We start from the raw sequence: 15,420 nt of genomic DNA, 5'->3' as shown, positions 1-15,420 counted from the left end.
TTAAAGTCTGCATGTTTCGGCATGGTAACTGGCTATGGAACGAAAGTCTAGGAATCGTGTTGAACACGTGTGAGAGATAGTAACTCTAGCTACTTTCAGCCACGGGCAGAGGCCCGTGACTGTCCGCGGGTGTCGCTGAAAATCTCTGACGCTCTCCGGCTCGCGTGCTCAGGTAGAGACCGTCAAGTGGGCGTGGCCTAGTGGGCTTGGCCGGGGTGCCGTAATGGCTTCGGCTTCTTCATATATCAAAAGGTGCTGCTATCTGTGGCTGGAGCAGCCTCCAATAAGGTCTTGCTCCCCTTGTGGCTATGTATAGTATTTACGGCTTATATGTTTGGTCCTGCTTCATTGGGTCTATGTAGCCTGGTTCTAACAGACTCTCGTACTTCACTTCATTTCATTTCATTTGTACAGAGAGTCTGGACCTAATCAATTGACAAACGTTAACTCACTTGAAGGCGGGTGTCTGTTGAAGTTTAAAATGATTGGATCTGCCCAGTGCCACTCTAGATCTGCCATAACCAATCGCTAACGTTTGGTTGTGACGTATGTCATGCGCCGGGAATCACACGCAGGTTGTACACAAACCAAACACCTTGCGCGTCTGCACGAAAATGTCCGTCAACGACAGCTGCAGGTTTTGTTCGTCGAATTTAATTTGTCAGGGGAAAATTGCACATTGTAAATCAACTACCGACCGACAACAACAACTCAAACTGGCGTACGACTTTATCGTCATTGTTCTCAGACACGCCCTCTGTTCGCTGATTGGCGGCCGCTGTGGCGGCACCAGAAAACCAAATTACATACAGCAGGTCCAGACCTAGTACTGAAGGGAAATTCAAATTGAGCGGAAGTACTTAGGCGGGCGGAGCCAGGCTAGGGTCTATGTGTGGGTAGCTTAGATTCTTAAAATACGTAACATCTTTGATAATGTCGTTATGTTGTGCAGATAAGTACCGGTGAACCAGGAGATCTAGAAATAGTAGGCATAATGGTAGCTATGGGCTAACTTGAAGTTGCCAGTTCCACCTGTGAAATCCCCTCCCAGATAATCCCTAATTAAATCTTTCCCTCAACGTTGTAAGCACATTTCCGACGAGTTATCCTACGTTTAGATGGTAGGTGGTAGCCTACTAGCTCCAGTAACAACATCTTTGCCTAGTATTTATTTCTAAGCTTTTACCCAGCGTGCAAAATACCCGTCAATATTCGGAGGGGCCCATCTCCCGATTGTTGCGCAATACCAATCTACATTTTCTCAATATGCAGTAGGCCTAAAACATTATAATATTTCGCTGATGCAAGCCGAGACAATCAGCCTATAGCCTACATAACAACACACACTTAACAATTGTGATAATCCGATATGCTATAGTATTCATAAAGCAACACTGACATAGGAGGCTGCATTGGCTAAAGTTGTTTTATAACAAGGAGAGGCAAAGTTGTGCATTACAATGCAAACACGACACTAATTGGCACCAATCTGGCACACTTGGAAGAGCAATTGACTAAATAAATGCCAGGTATAGCCTATTGGACACGCAATCAGTGCACTTGCAAATGACTGCCTGCAGCATGACCGATCGTGATGGTGTGACATTATTTAACCATCCATCTACGGCAGGGGTCTCAAACTCGCGGCCCGGGGGCCAATTGAGGCCCGCGGGATGATATTTTGTGGCCCCCTACTTGGCATCAAAGTTTAGTGTTTGTGCGGCCTGCGCGTTGTTGTCAAACGCACAGAGTGGCTTGCCACGCTTTTTAATGACTTGTGATAGGGTGACCAGATGTCCCGGTTATGCGTGTACTGAGTCCCGACAAAAACCAAAGGACGCTAAAATGTCCCGGTTTCCACCAACCGCTATGAAATGTCCCCCGTTGTCAGTCAACTTAGATTGGGTCAGTTGTGCTCCTTTTTTTTGTGGAATACTTGATGGAACCCAGCCTGACCCAGACTCTACCTCCGGCGGCCCCCAGGTAACTAGAGTTTGAGACCCCTGATCTACAGCAAATACAATCAGAGAGATACATCATTGAACAAGTACACAGAGCACATTCGTCCAACTCCAAGGCTTCGCTGCTTCACTAAGACCACAACCAACCACAAGGCCTTCATAACCATGCAGTATGCCGAAGCTGGAAAGGACACATGCACAGTCGCACACACTCATCGCTTGCCTCCGTTTTTTGTATGACTTCTCAACATTACTTCTGTCTTCTGTTTTGCGCACATGGCTAATTTGAATACGCTCACAGGACTGTCTGGCTCCACTTGGCAAAAAACAACAACATATCTGTCTATCTCTCTATCCATCTATCCGTCTATCTACGCATGTGTCTAGTTTTAATGTGAGGTATTATGTATGTGTCCAGTCAAACTGGTTCTCCCTTGTTCTGTGTGGTCTTGTACTGTCCTGTGAGAGCCGAATCACCTCAATGAATTTTAGACGATTTGTGTCATTTGGCAATAATAAAGACTTGTCTAGACTATCTATCTGTCTAGGCCAGGCAAGTCAAACTCAAATACCCAGTGGGCCGAAATAAAAAACTGGGTCCAAGTCGAGGGCCGGACATGTTCAATATTTATTTTTAAATTAAGTTTTACCCATATTGAATCTGAAAGTGGCCTAAAGCTTAGGCTTATTAGCTATTGCAATAAGATCTATTCATTTGTAGGCCTAAAAATTAACTCAGCCTTAGTTTTACACACACACATATATATATATATAATCTGAAACAAGGAGTCTAACTCAGATCAAATTTCAAAATAAAATAAACACACTAATTCTCATGCCTCTCTCATTGAAAATCCAAACAATAAGATTTATTTATTTGTAGGCCTAAACATGACCTCAGCCTTAGTTTTACTCATATATGTTATCTGAAACAAGGAGTCTCAGATCGATTTTGAAAATAAATTAAAGAAGACACTAATTCTCATGGCTCTCTCATTGAAAATCCAAACATTAAGATTTATTTGTTTGTAGGCCTAAACATGAACTCAGCCTTAGTTTTACACATATAAATAGATATGTAATCTGAAACAAGGAGTCTAACTCAAATCAAATTTCCTAATAAAATAAAAGAGACACTAATTTCACATTTAAAAAAAATCAATTAAAATCCAAACATAGACAAAAGTGCAAAAATGAAACCTATGCTACATTAAAGCTCAGTTTACTGCACTGTGATTTGCCCTGGTGCCTTAACCAGATACTTGACATCTCTTCTTCGACGCAAGTTCCTCAATGTTTGGGGTCAGGCTCTAAACTGAGGAAATCCTCAGGATTGAGTGAAGGTGTTCATCAGTGAGACAACTCCTGTGTGATGTTTTGTTCAACTTCATTACAGAGAAAAGTTGTTCACATAGGTATGTAATACCAAACATGGAGAGCATTTGAGCAACTTGAGCACGCAGCTGGGGCATTGTGTCAGGGATGAAATGTGGAAACTGTGCAGCACCAACAGAGTCATACTTCGACCTGAGTGTGTCGCTACATTGGAGTTCGATAAGCCCTCCCCCGGCTTAGCCACCGCACCTGTGTGAAGTTTTTGTAAATTGGTGGAGAGCTCACATACACGATCAGCAACGGTGTTTCTGCTCAGACTGACGTTTAAAAAGGCTTGTCTTTTATCTGGGCACACGACATCGCAAACTTTTAACAAGCAGTTTTTTTGAAATTCTCCCTCGGTAAAGGGCCGGGCGGATTTAGCAATCTCCTCAGCCACAATGAAACTAGCCTTTACAGCAGTATCACTTTGTATTTTGGCTTTAATAAACATAGTCTGGTGTGACACCAAACTTCGTTTCAACTCCACTACCTTCTGTTGAATGTTCATATCCTTGTACTTGTCTTGATGTCTCGTTTCATAGTGCCGTCTTAAATTGTACTCTTTCGTGACAGCCACATCTGCCCCGCAAACAAGACAGATGGGTTTGCCCTTCATATCGGTGAACATGTATTCAGCCTCTCAATGTCCACCTTCCGTTTAGCCTTTTTTTTTTTTTTTTGGGGAAAGCGACAGGTAGCTAACAAAAAGTTAGCTAAAAACCTAGGCTACTTCAGGTGATAAACAGTATGATGCTGCTGCAATAAACATTCGAGACTAGAGCGCTACAGGTAGTGGGGGATGGGCTCGCGCTTGAGGGCCTCGATTGACGTATACCAGCGCAGCGGCAGTGCATTGTGGGACTTACAGTTTAGCGCTGAAATGCGATAAACCGGCGGGCCAGTTCTGATAGACATTAGATATTATCTGGCGGGCCAAATTAAATTACACCGCGCCCCGGTTTAGCCACCGCACCTGTGTGATAGACCACATCACCATATTCCGAACCAATCTCCACCATAAAGGACTTTTGACGGTGTCGGTGAATTGACGGTGATTTAGACCTTGGGCTCTAATGAAATTAACTGCTTGTGTTACAGTTCTCATTACGTGATCCATTTTCAAAGCTTTGCCACACAACGATACGCTGTCAGCTCACCTGCGCCGTTCACCTCCAACATCTTTTCCCGAATCCTGCCCACCGATCCATTCTTTTGACCACACATCGCAGGCGCCCCATCCGTTGTTAGTCCCACAAGTTTATCCCAAGTCAGACCCATTTCATTCACACATTTGCAAACCTCATCAAAGAGATCCTTCCCGGTAGTTGTGCCATGCATTGATTTCAGTCCTGAAAGTTCCTCTAACGCGCATGCTCGAGTCAACTCCGCGGATGAAGATTGACAGCTGGGCTGTATCTGATGTGTCGGTGCTCTCATCCACAGCGAGGGAGTATGCGATGAATTGTTTTCCCTTTTCCGTCAGCTGTTGTTGTAAATTGGTGGAGAGCTCACTTACACGATCAGCAACGGTGTTTCTGCTCAGACTGACGTTTAAAAAGGCTTGTCTTTTATCTGGGCACACGACATCGCAAACTTTTAACAAGCAGTTTTTTTTAGAAATTCTCCCTCGGTAAAGGGCCGGGCGGATTTAGCAATCTCCTCAGCCACAATGAAACTAGCCTTTACAGCAGCATCACTTTGTATTTTGGCTTTAATAAACATAGTCTGCTGTGACACCAAACTTTGTTTCAACTCCACTACCTTCTGTTGAATGTTCATATCCTTGTACTTCTTGATGTCTCGTTTCATAGTGCCGTCTTAAATTGTACTCTTTCGTGACAGCCACATCTGCCCCGCAAACAAGACAGATGGGTTTGCCCTTCATATCGGTGAACATGTATTCAGCCTCCCACCTCTCTTGAAAAACCCTGTTCTCAATGTCCACCTTCCGTTTAGCCTTTTATTTTTTCGGGGAAAGCGACAGGTAGCTAACAAAAAGTTAGCTAAAAAACCTAGGCTACTTCAGGTGATAAACAGTATGATGCTGCTGCAGTAAACATTCGAGACTAGAGCGCTACAGGTAGTGGGGGATGGGCTCCCGCTTGAGGGCCTCGATTGACGTATACCAGCGCAGCGGCAGTGTATTGTGGGACTTGCAGTTTAGCGCTGAAATGCGATAAACCGGCGGGCCAGTTCTGATAGACATTAGATATTATCTGGCGGGCCAAATTAAATTACACCGCGGGCCGGATTAGGCCCGTGGGCCTTGAGATTGACAGCTATGAGCTAAGGGGTCTGAATCACAAATCTATTCACGAATAGGCTGGAGCCCTGGCTGCACTATGAACCAATAGGAAGGTGCCCTGCTGCGTTATGACCCAATAAGCAGGAGCCCTGGCAGCGCTATGAACCAATAAGCAGGAACCCTGGCTGTGAAGCAGCCCGGAGGAAGGAGTTATCCCCTCAAGTCTAGGCTACGAGAACCAACGAACCTGGCACTCAGTCTTATGCCTCGTTTCCAGCGAGTGGTGCGGTACTGTTTGTTGCGGGGTGACTCGGTTTGCTTATATTGGAGTTCCCACAACCAAAAGACAGGCAAGGTCCTGAAATAAACGCGCTGAGCGCCGCGCTCAGCCTGCCTATTTTTAAGCACTCCTCCATTGGGTTACCAAACCGTCTGAGAGGTTGTCGAAAACGTGGAGCTAAACAAGCAATAATTCTGAAATCACTTAAAAAATATCCCGTTTGATATGACAAGGTCACTGATATCTTTGCAACACAAACAGCGAGGAGGATTGACTTGATCTATAAACAACGTCCCTCAATCTTAATTGGTTTAACACCATGACCAACATTCTGAAACATCCATTAACATCCACATTTTCCTCAAACACTGTTAGGCTTACAGCACATGTAAATAGTTGTGTAATAATGTTCTTGTTGTTCTTTTAATTGTTTGTTACTCTGGCCCTTCTGTGAATATTGTGGAAAGGATATCAGTGAATGATTCATAGCATGATGAATTTTAAATGGCATCACTTTTGGTCTTGGGTCTTCATTTTCCTTAAAACAATCGTAGCTGAAAATAAACATTGCCAAATTACAAGCAATAGCTTCAGTCATTGAAGGCAAAAATAGGCCCAATTATAGGCCCTGATTTTTTTATTTAGTTTTACAAATAAAGAGTAGACCTGATTTAACTAATTGGCTTTGCATCCTTACCATCTGCTCTTGTAGTCCATTTCAAAGACATGCTGCCCACCAGCTTTCAAAGTACAACGCTGCCACTGGTGGATTTGTATCAATTTTATTCACATAATTATCCCTCACTACTATTTTGTAGTTACCAAAAGACTGAAACAACTTCAGTCTCACCTTTAAGAGTGCAAGCAGGCCAATGACAACCAAGCACGCAGTCCTTCCTCCATCACTTTAAAAGCCGCCACTGACACACACATACACACACAAACACACACACACACACACACAAACAATACACACACATACACACAAAAATCTACGTGTACACACAATGACACCCATACACAAATACACACACACAAACAGACACACACAAACACACGGACACAAACAAACACACACACACAAATACAGACCCCCCCCCCCCACACACACATAGATACGTACAGACATACGCACACACACACACACACACACACACACACACACACACACACACACACACATACGCACACAACCACACATACAGACACAGAATCAAAGTCAACTGAGAGAGAGTCATTTTACTGTAAAGGACATGGGATTTAGTGCGTATGAGTGCTTGTTCTTTTCACCTCATTTAATATTGGAAACCAATCAGGCACCTGATTACCTTCATAACTATACATAGCATTTATGTGGGTTGGCATTTGCTTAAGCACAGAAACCAGTAGACCAGGCCCAGAGGGGGGATGATGATGACTATACTCAGGTCTGTATTGCATTACAATGCAGCGTCCTTGAATTGCTTTTTCCTATTCAGCTAAGGAATGAACCATCTATTAACCTGAGCTGTTATACCAACCTGTCACACTCTATTGGTACTTTTATAACTCACATTTTTCTTGCTCTCCCTATTTCTCAGATGTGTGCGTTGTGTGTTTGTCTGAAATAATTGTTTTTTATCGTCCATGTATCATGCATGCCCGCTTTGTTTTGTATCTATATATATATATATATATATATATATATATATATATATATAAGAAACAGGGTTATCTAAGAGAAACAGACGGACACAGACAGACATATTGTACATGTCTGTCTGTTAGAAATGGAACACATATATTATCTATTATACATACATAAACATATACATATATATATATATATATATATATATATATATATATATATATATATATATATATATATATATACAGAGGCGGGCAGTCAGGGCCAGCAAAGCCTTCTCTGCTGGCCTAGACACTTTCAGAACAATACATTATTTTTATTTTAATAAAATATATAATTTATACCTTTTTATTTTCATTCATTCTATCTATTTTAATAAGTTTGTTCACATAAGTCTAAATACGTATTTATTTGTTTTTCCTTCAGTTGCGTTGCCTCCAGCGCAATAATATATAGATTAGAGCCTTTATCCAATCAGATTATTTCCCTGTGCTGTCTCCGGGTAAAAAATAATCTAGCCGAGGCCTCCAGAATCCTGAGAGAATCCCCTCGCTGTTGACACTAATGGGACTAGGTTGTTGATTGACATGTTCTTCAACCAATCGGATTTCGAGTATGCCGAGTTGGGCGTGTCCTTTTACACGTCTAGGCCTTCTAGCTGGCCTTGTTGTTTGGCGCCATCGGGAGGAAAACAAAAGGAATTACAACTAGCTAGCAGCGAAATTATAGCCTGGCAAGCCAGACCCATATCGGAAAGATATTGGGTCTGGTCTCGTACGGTGGCAGTGTGGGCGGGATGTATGGTTGTCTTTCAAGTTCCCTCTGCACGCAATAGGATAGCGCTACAACCAATCAGAGCAACGAAGAAGGTGACGTAGTCAAAGCGACGGAGATTTCCGTCGCTCTAAAATCAAACTTTTACCGTATCCGGTTTGAAAAACTCAGAATACATCTTTCTTTTCAAGGAAAGACTTCAGTGCATTTCTTTGTTCATTTCTCAATATAGCTTCATTCGATAACTTCGATAACTTCAAGTCTTGAAGAGTCGCGGCCAAAGCCGAGTCGAAGGACAGCTGTTCGCCAGCAGCAGCAGCCATTATTGTTTACCTGTAACACGGAACCGTCGCAGCTCTGTCGTCATTCGGCTCGATTCCACCTCTCACGATCTGATTGGCATGTCCCTTTTTCGGTTTCCAGCAGCGAAAAACGACGACAGAAGGCTAGACCTCCCTGGCTGCAAATTAAATTTGCTGCCGCTAGGGGCGTCTAGATTTCTAGGCTAGCGTAATTATATATTTCATTAGTTTAGATTTTTTTTGATTAGATTCACTTTAATTACAATGGATGACAGAGGAGAAGGACTGGATATTGCGGCCGACTTGTTGAAAAAGTCTTTTTCGAGAAGGAATTTCTCAGAAAAGCTAGAAATTGTGAAACAGGGACGACCAACACCGCAGCTAGCTGCTCTGACCCAGCCGGGCAAAGGATTTGTGCGGCACTTTCAGTCCAGCAACTACGAGAGGTATAGTTGGCTGACAGCGTCAAGTGGTCATTGTAATCTGTATTGCTGGGAATGCTTGCTATTTGCAACGGATCGTTGTGGTGTTTGGAGCCAGGGTGGGTTTTCCAACCTGAGTTGTCTTACAAAGTCGGCATTGAGACACCAAAGTACGGCGGGCCACTTGCATGCAACAGTCTTGTTGAAGACATTCGGAGACACCCGAGTGGATTTCAACTCAATGAGCAAGTAAGAAGGGAAACAGAGCTCCACAACGAAATTGCCCTTTGGATGATTTGTAAAGCCTATATTAATATTATTTTGGTTTAAAAATAAAATACCTGTGTTCGTTAAAGTAACATGTGATTGTTTTGAATTGGTTCTTGTTTGGTAGCATTGAATATGTATGAATTTATTGCAAAAGTCCTCTAAATCAAGCAAAGGTTCTAGGAAAGAAGCATGTGCTTTACAGCGTTTTTACTAGGCCTAAATGACGGATGATTTTTGGCTGCATTCGTGGACCGTCGGAAATTGTAGAATCTTACGAAGATTACCGTCTTTTCAGCTTATGACTAGGGTAGGCTATGTGCGTTTTGTTGTCGTTGTTTTGGCTTAAAAAACAACAACAACATTATTCTTAAAGCCCGTTCAGTTGTCAGGGTTATATTGGGTCATCAACATGGCAATAACCCTGACGTCATTATTGAGTCATTTGAAAAGCGGTTTACTTCAGGATGATTGCATTGAAGGCCTCATGGTAAAAGTCACGGCCCGCCACTGTATATTATATATATATATATTTATTTGTCTATGTATATGTATATTTATTTGTCTATGTATGTTTATGCATATTAATATATATATATTAATGCTGTCAGTTGAACGCGTTATTAATGGCGTTAACATAAACCAATTTCACGTTAGAAAAACGACACCACCATACCGGATCTAGCTACACTGGAAACAAAACAACAAGCACGCCGCACAAACTTGTTGGGGCAAGCAAGGATACTGTGTTTGTGTGTCACTCTGTTCGAGCCCGCACGAGAGTTCATTGTTGTCATTAGCTGTAACGTCTTTCTGACCAATCATAGTTCAAGGCCCACGTGGGCTGTACCACTTCGGGAGGGGCCGCTCAGTTACTCCCCTCTAGACAAAATTGACTTGGTTGCGACTTTGACAGTTTGAGTGTTGCGTCTGTTAAATGAGTGAGGTTGCAGGCGCACAGCTCAGGCTGCCGGACGGCGCTGCAAGGAACTTTTCTAAACGAAATATTGTTATCCCGCAGTTATCACCCCGACAGCCCCGAAACGTTAACGGCCCACCGGGAATTCTCCCGACTCTCCCGATTACCACTCCGCCACCGTGTGCGTGTGTGCGTGTGCGCGTGTGTGTGTTTAGTATGAAGGTATTATTGTAGCAAAAGCCTCTAGCACCTGTAACTGCAGAATTTGAATGTGTACACTAAAGTCACAGTAAATTTGAAGTCGTTTATATTTATTTTGCATGTGTAATCTAAAGTCACAAATGTGTAACAGTACATTTGAAGTCGTAAATGTTTTTTCTACCATTGTAAAAACAAAATAGGGTCTACGAGTACGCAAATCTGTGTTACAGGTGCAAAATTCCTTTTGCTACAATTATTGCAGCGCAGTTGGTGCAAAACACATTCGCACACCCATGTTTCATAATCTGAGAGCATACCCAAAATGTGTGCATTCGTACACCCAAATGTGAACTAATGCATCAGAAGTTGCACACCTGTGAAAGATTTCCTCACAAATAAAATTATAAAGAACGCTATGTTGATTCAGCATTTTTAATGAGCGAGCAAAAGTCCTTCGTTACAACTGCTCGAATCTGTTCCTGCAAGTCTCAGCTGTGGGTTTTTTTGCAGGTAGTTTTGCAGCACGTCTAGGTGGTAAATGTGTAGCAAAAGTATTCGTATCCGTAGATGCCAGAGCGTCCGTGGGCGGGACAAAATAGTTCCGCCCATAAATTCCTAATCCAATGATAGTCGCGGCAGTGACACATTTCTTAAATAACACTGGGAATGGGACCCACCGCGTGCCAGCCATGGACCTATAAAGATCGCAGCATACTCTGGGCGGGATGCATTCCTTTCTGGAGAAGTGAAGAGGGCGTCCTATTGAACGGAGGTGGTTATCCTACATTATGTTAAATGAAATGACTTAGTTCAAGTGAATTCCCCCCAAAGTATTGCATTAACATGCCGCAAATGTGCTCAATTGACAAGCATGAGTACCACTAGCCTATCTATATGGTGATCGCGTAGCAAATTGTCGTTTTACTGGTTCAAACCAGCGCTTAAAACATATTTTCGAATCATTTGGGCGATTGGGGGGGATTCAAACTATTTTTTTAATCTCTTTTGGGAACTTCACACAGAAGGCGCAGCATCCAAGACATTTCAAAACTTATGTTATGGCAACAATTAAAATACATTGAAAGACATTTGCAGCATGTTAATGCAATACTTTGGGGGGAATTCACATGAACTACAGTCATTTCATTTAACATAATGTAGGATACCCACCTCCGTTCAGTAGGACGCCCTCTTCACTTCTCCAGAAAGGAACGTATCCCGCGATCTTTATAGGTCCTTGGCTGGCACGTGGTGGGATATTTAGAATAGAGTGTGATTAATCGCGAGTTAACTATGACATTAATGTGATTAATCACGTTAAATATTTTAATCGCTTGACAGCACTAATATATTATATATATATGTATTATATATATGTTTATGTATGTATAATAGATATATATGTGTTCCATTTCTAACAGACAGACATGTACAGTCTGTCTGTCTGTTTCTCTTCGATAACCCTGTTTCTTCTATCCATGGAAAGTGCAGATAGTATAAACATACTTCTCCCTCTACTTGTCCCTTTTTTCCATTGAAAATGTACATTAACTCTGTAATGACTGATTAATCATGAATATGAATGCAAACAGAGTTCTCCTGGCTCTTCGGGGAGGGTCTTAGGGGGATTATGAAGCCCTTTAAAGGAGTGCCTGTGTTCAAACCCTCTCTCTCTTCAAAAGACAGCACCGCTAGCGTCCACGTGCTGCGCAAGGGCTTCAGCCGGCTCACCCAGGACGTGTACTTCCTGCCCGTGGAGATCAGCGACAATGGCCTGCCGTCACTGAGCAGCACCCAGACGCTGACCGTGCGCGTGTGCTCGTGCGACAGCAGGGACACCATCCTCTCCTGCAACGTGGAGCCCTACGTGCTGCCTGCCGGCCTGAGCACCGGCGCGCTCATCGCCATCCTTGCCTGCATCGTCATCCTGCTAGGTACAGAAAGCACCAATCACAGCCCCCCTCTACCGGACCTCCACACCCACCGCGGGTCTCAGGAGGGTTGATCCAGATCTCACCATGTGTCTCAGGAGGGTTGATCCGGATCTTTGATTGGACAGAGCCATCCAGCTGTCAGGGTGTATGTGTTCCCCGACCAGATGAGTTATCAAATTGTTTGTGTTTAATGACGCCTCCCATGTGCGTCTGTCGTGCACAATCCATTTTTCTTTGGTTTTGGTTAGGCCATTTCTCTATTCATTTATATTTGCCATCTGAATTAAAGGATTTAGTGGGTGAGCACATGCACTCTCTCATTATGCTCTTTGGAGCTTAATGAGGTGGAACGGTAAAGGGACAGGGACAGTTTAGTAGCCTCAGTTAAGCAAAGAGGAGAGAATATTGACATGCCTGTCAATATGAGCAGTGCTTCGAAGCCACATGACCACGTGACAACTGCCATGTCCATGTGCAGTAAAGGGATACTTCACTGATACAGAACCGGCGTTCTATCATTATAAAATCGCTATTATAATATATAATATATATCTGCCTTTTCTCGGTCAAGGAGGCACAAAATATGAAATTTATGTTACTATTCGACTAAATATATTACCCACTTTCAATACAGATTCATGTCTCCACCGGTAAAGTATTCCCTCAAGTACAATTCACCCCCATAGAGGGGTAAGCCTAGGGGTCAGCTTAGGTCAGGAGGTAGAGCGGGTCGGCTGGTATTCGAAAGGTTGCTAGTTCAATGCCCAGCTCCTCCTAGCTGAGTGTCGAGATACTGAGCCAGAGACCTCAGCTTTGGATAGAAGCGTCTGCTAAATGCCCTAAATGTGAATGTACATGTAGAGGGATTTAACGGTGAAACTCATTAACGTGGCCTGGGTAATGTTCTCCTCGTTTTCCTGCTCATGGCCATCGAGTGACTTTATAATGTGCTGAACAAACTTCTGATCCCCTCTATGTGTCCGTCCGTCCGTCCGTCCTTCTGTCCTCTGTCTTTCGGCAGCAATAGTGGTGTTATTTGTTGCCCTGAGGCGGCAGAAGAAGGAGCCACTGATCCTCTTTGAGGAGGAGGACATAAGGGAGAACATCATCACCTACGACGACGAGGGCGGCGGCGAGGAAGACACTGAGGCCTTCGACATCGCAACGCTGCAGGTAGGACTCACCCTCGCTTGGTTACCAGGTAGGGGCTCACCCTCGCCTGGTTACCAGGTAGGGGCTCACCCTCGCCTGGTTACCAGGTAGGGGCTAACCCTCGCCTCAAGCAGTCTGCTCTCTCTAGCTCCGCTCCGGTTAACCATTACCTTGGTGACGCAGTCTTCTCTCTCTAGTTCCACCCTGGTTAACTGTTTCTGTGGGGACGCAGTCTGCTCCCCCTATCCACCCTGGTTAACTGCTACTGGGGGGGGACGCAGTCCGCTCTCCCTAGCTCCACCCTGGTTAAAGGGAAACTTCACCCATTTCCATTAAGCTTTGTATTGTTAGAAACCCACTCATATTTTTGATTGGTTGTGCATCATTCCCTTATTTTCTGGAGAGACTGGAGAGATCCGTATCGATCTCCAACACTTCCTGTTTAAGATGACGCAATATGACGATTTTTGCGTAGAAGTAAATAGGAAGTGTAAGAGGGGAGGATTCTCGTAAGACTACAACCAATAGTCCCACCCCTCTATAGGGGGTGGGACCCACTGACGCTACAGACCTATTAGAGCAGTGCCAGTGGGTGGGACTTCACCAGCAGAAACTAACATCCCCAGCTAACAACTAACATCCTGAAGCTAAGCTAACAGAGGCTGTTGATAAAACTGAAGTACAATGGCGGAGGGTACTGGATCTGACATAGAAGATGGCACCATGCAAAAGTTCACCATTTCGAAAGAAATACAAACGAGGACTACCGTATTTTCCGCACTATAAGGCACACCTTTAATGAATGGCCTATTTTAGAACTGTTTTCATGTATAAGGCGCATAGAATAGAAGATACTGCAGTCAAACGTTTGACTAGGGTTGCGTTATGCAGCGATTAGATGGAGCTGTGCTGAAAGGAATGTCAACAAAACAGTCAGATAAAGTCAAACTTTATTAAGCGTTCTGACAACTCCGTTCACTCCCATGGTAACGATGTTCAAACGTTAATGTGCATATTAACAATTTCTCCCAGCCTTGTTCAGTTGTAAACACGTAAAAGAAACACAGTCTGATACCGCTAATTCAAACGTTAGTGCATAACTCAACATTGTTCAGTTACGTATAACACGTAAAGCTCACTTTTTCAGTTCATTCCCCGTCCACGAATCCCTCGAAATCTTCTTCTTCAGTGTCCGAATTGAACAGTTGGGCAAGTACGGCATCCAACATGCCCGGTTCCCTCTCGTCATTATCCGAGTCAGTGTCGCTGCTGTTGCCTGGCAGTTCAGTGATTATTCCTGCCTTCGTGAAAGCTTGGACCACAGTTGAGACTGATATATCAGCCCAGGCATCCACGATCCATTGGCAGATAGTGGCGTAAGTCGCCCGGCGCTGTCTCCCCGTCTTGGTGAACATGTGTTCGCCTTCTAAGGCCCCGTCCACACGAAGCCGATTTTTTGGTGAAACCGCATAAGTCTTGTCCGTTGGCCGACCGTCCAGACGGAGCCGGCGAATCCGGTGCCAGAAACCGCACATATCTGAAACCACCCTCGGAGGTGGTTTCAAATCTATCCGGACCTACGCGGTTTCGTGTTAGGATTCGTGTGGACGTCTGAAACGCTTGATGGCATGAGCCCCCCACCAGCTGGGGGACGTCAGAGTTGCGTTGAATTTTTTATTGATTATTTTATTTGTATTCTTTTTGCAGCTTTAAATAAAGCCCCTTGATAAATGTAATTACTAACTGTACATTAAAAAGTATTTCTGCTCAATTTAAAAGGTTGAATCTCCTCGTGACTGAATGTTTGTATACAGCGCGCAGGCTTGATGCGCTCCACTTTTTTCTGTGGAGAACCAGTGCCTTGAATATTTACTACAGCGTTTCTACAGCTCGATGCGGGTTCGTAATGACTCCGTCTTTACGTTGATATCCCTGAACCGCATAAAACGAAATCGG

At 43.8% G+C, this 15,420-nt stretch overlaps 1 protein-coding gene across 5 annotated transcripts in view; it reads left to right on the top strand.

Annotated features, from left to right (window-relative positions):
* The window catches only part of cdh11 (cadherin 11, type 2, OB-cadherin (osteoblast)), a 135,724-nt gene that overhangs the window by 116,974 nt on the left and 3,330 nt on the right, over nt 1–15,420 (top strand). For 4 of the 5 annotated variants that reach the window (XM_060073679.1, XM_060073681.1, XM_060073680.1 and 1 more), the window contains 2 exons: nt 12,061–12,312; nt 13,334–13,485. In XM_060073679.1, the coding sequence (XP_059929662.1) occupies nt 12,061–12,312; nt 13,334–13,485 (404 nt within the window). The remainder of the gene's footprint in view (nt 1–12,060; nt 12,313–13,333; nt 13,486–15,420) is intronic. The other variant, XM_060073682.1, reaches the window with a different exon arrangement.

The sequence above is a fragment of the Gadus macrocephalus genome, chromosome 15 (assembly GCF_031168955.1).
Source record: "Gadus macrocephalus chromosome 15, ASM3116895v1".
In the NCBI taxonomy this organism is placed as follows: Eukaryota; Metazoa; Chordata; class Actinopteri; order Gadiformes; family Gadidae; genus Gadus; species Gadus macrocephalus.
This window is presented reverse-complemented; position numbering and strand designations above follow the sequence as displayed.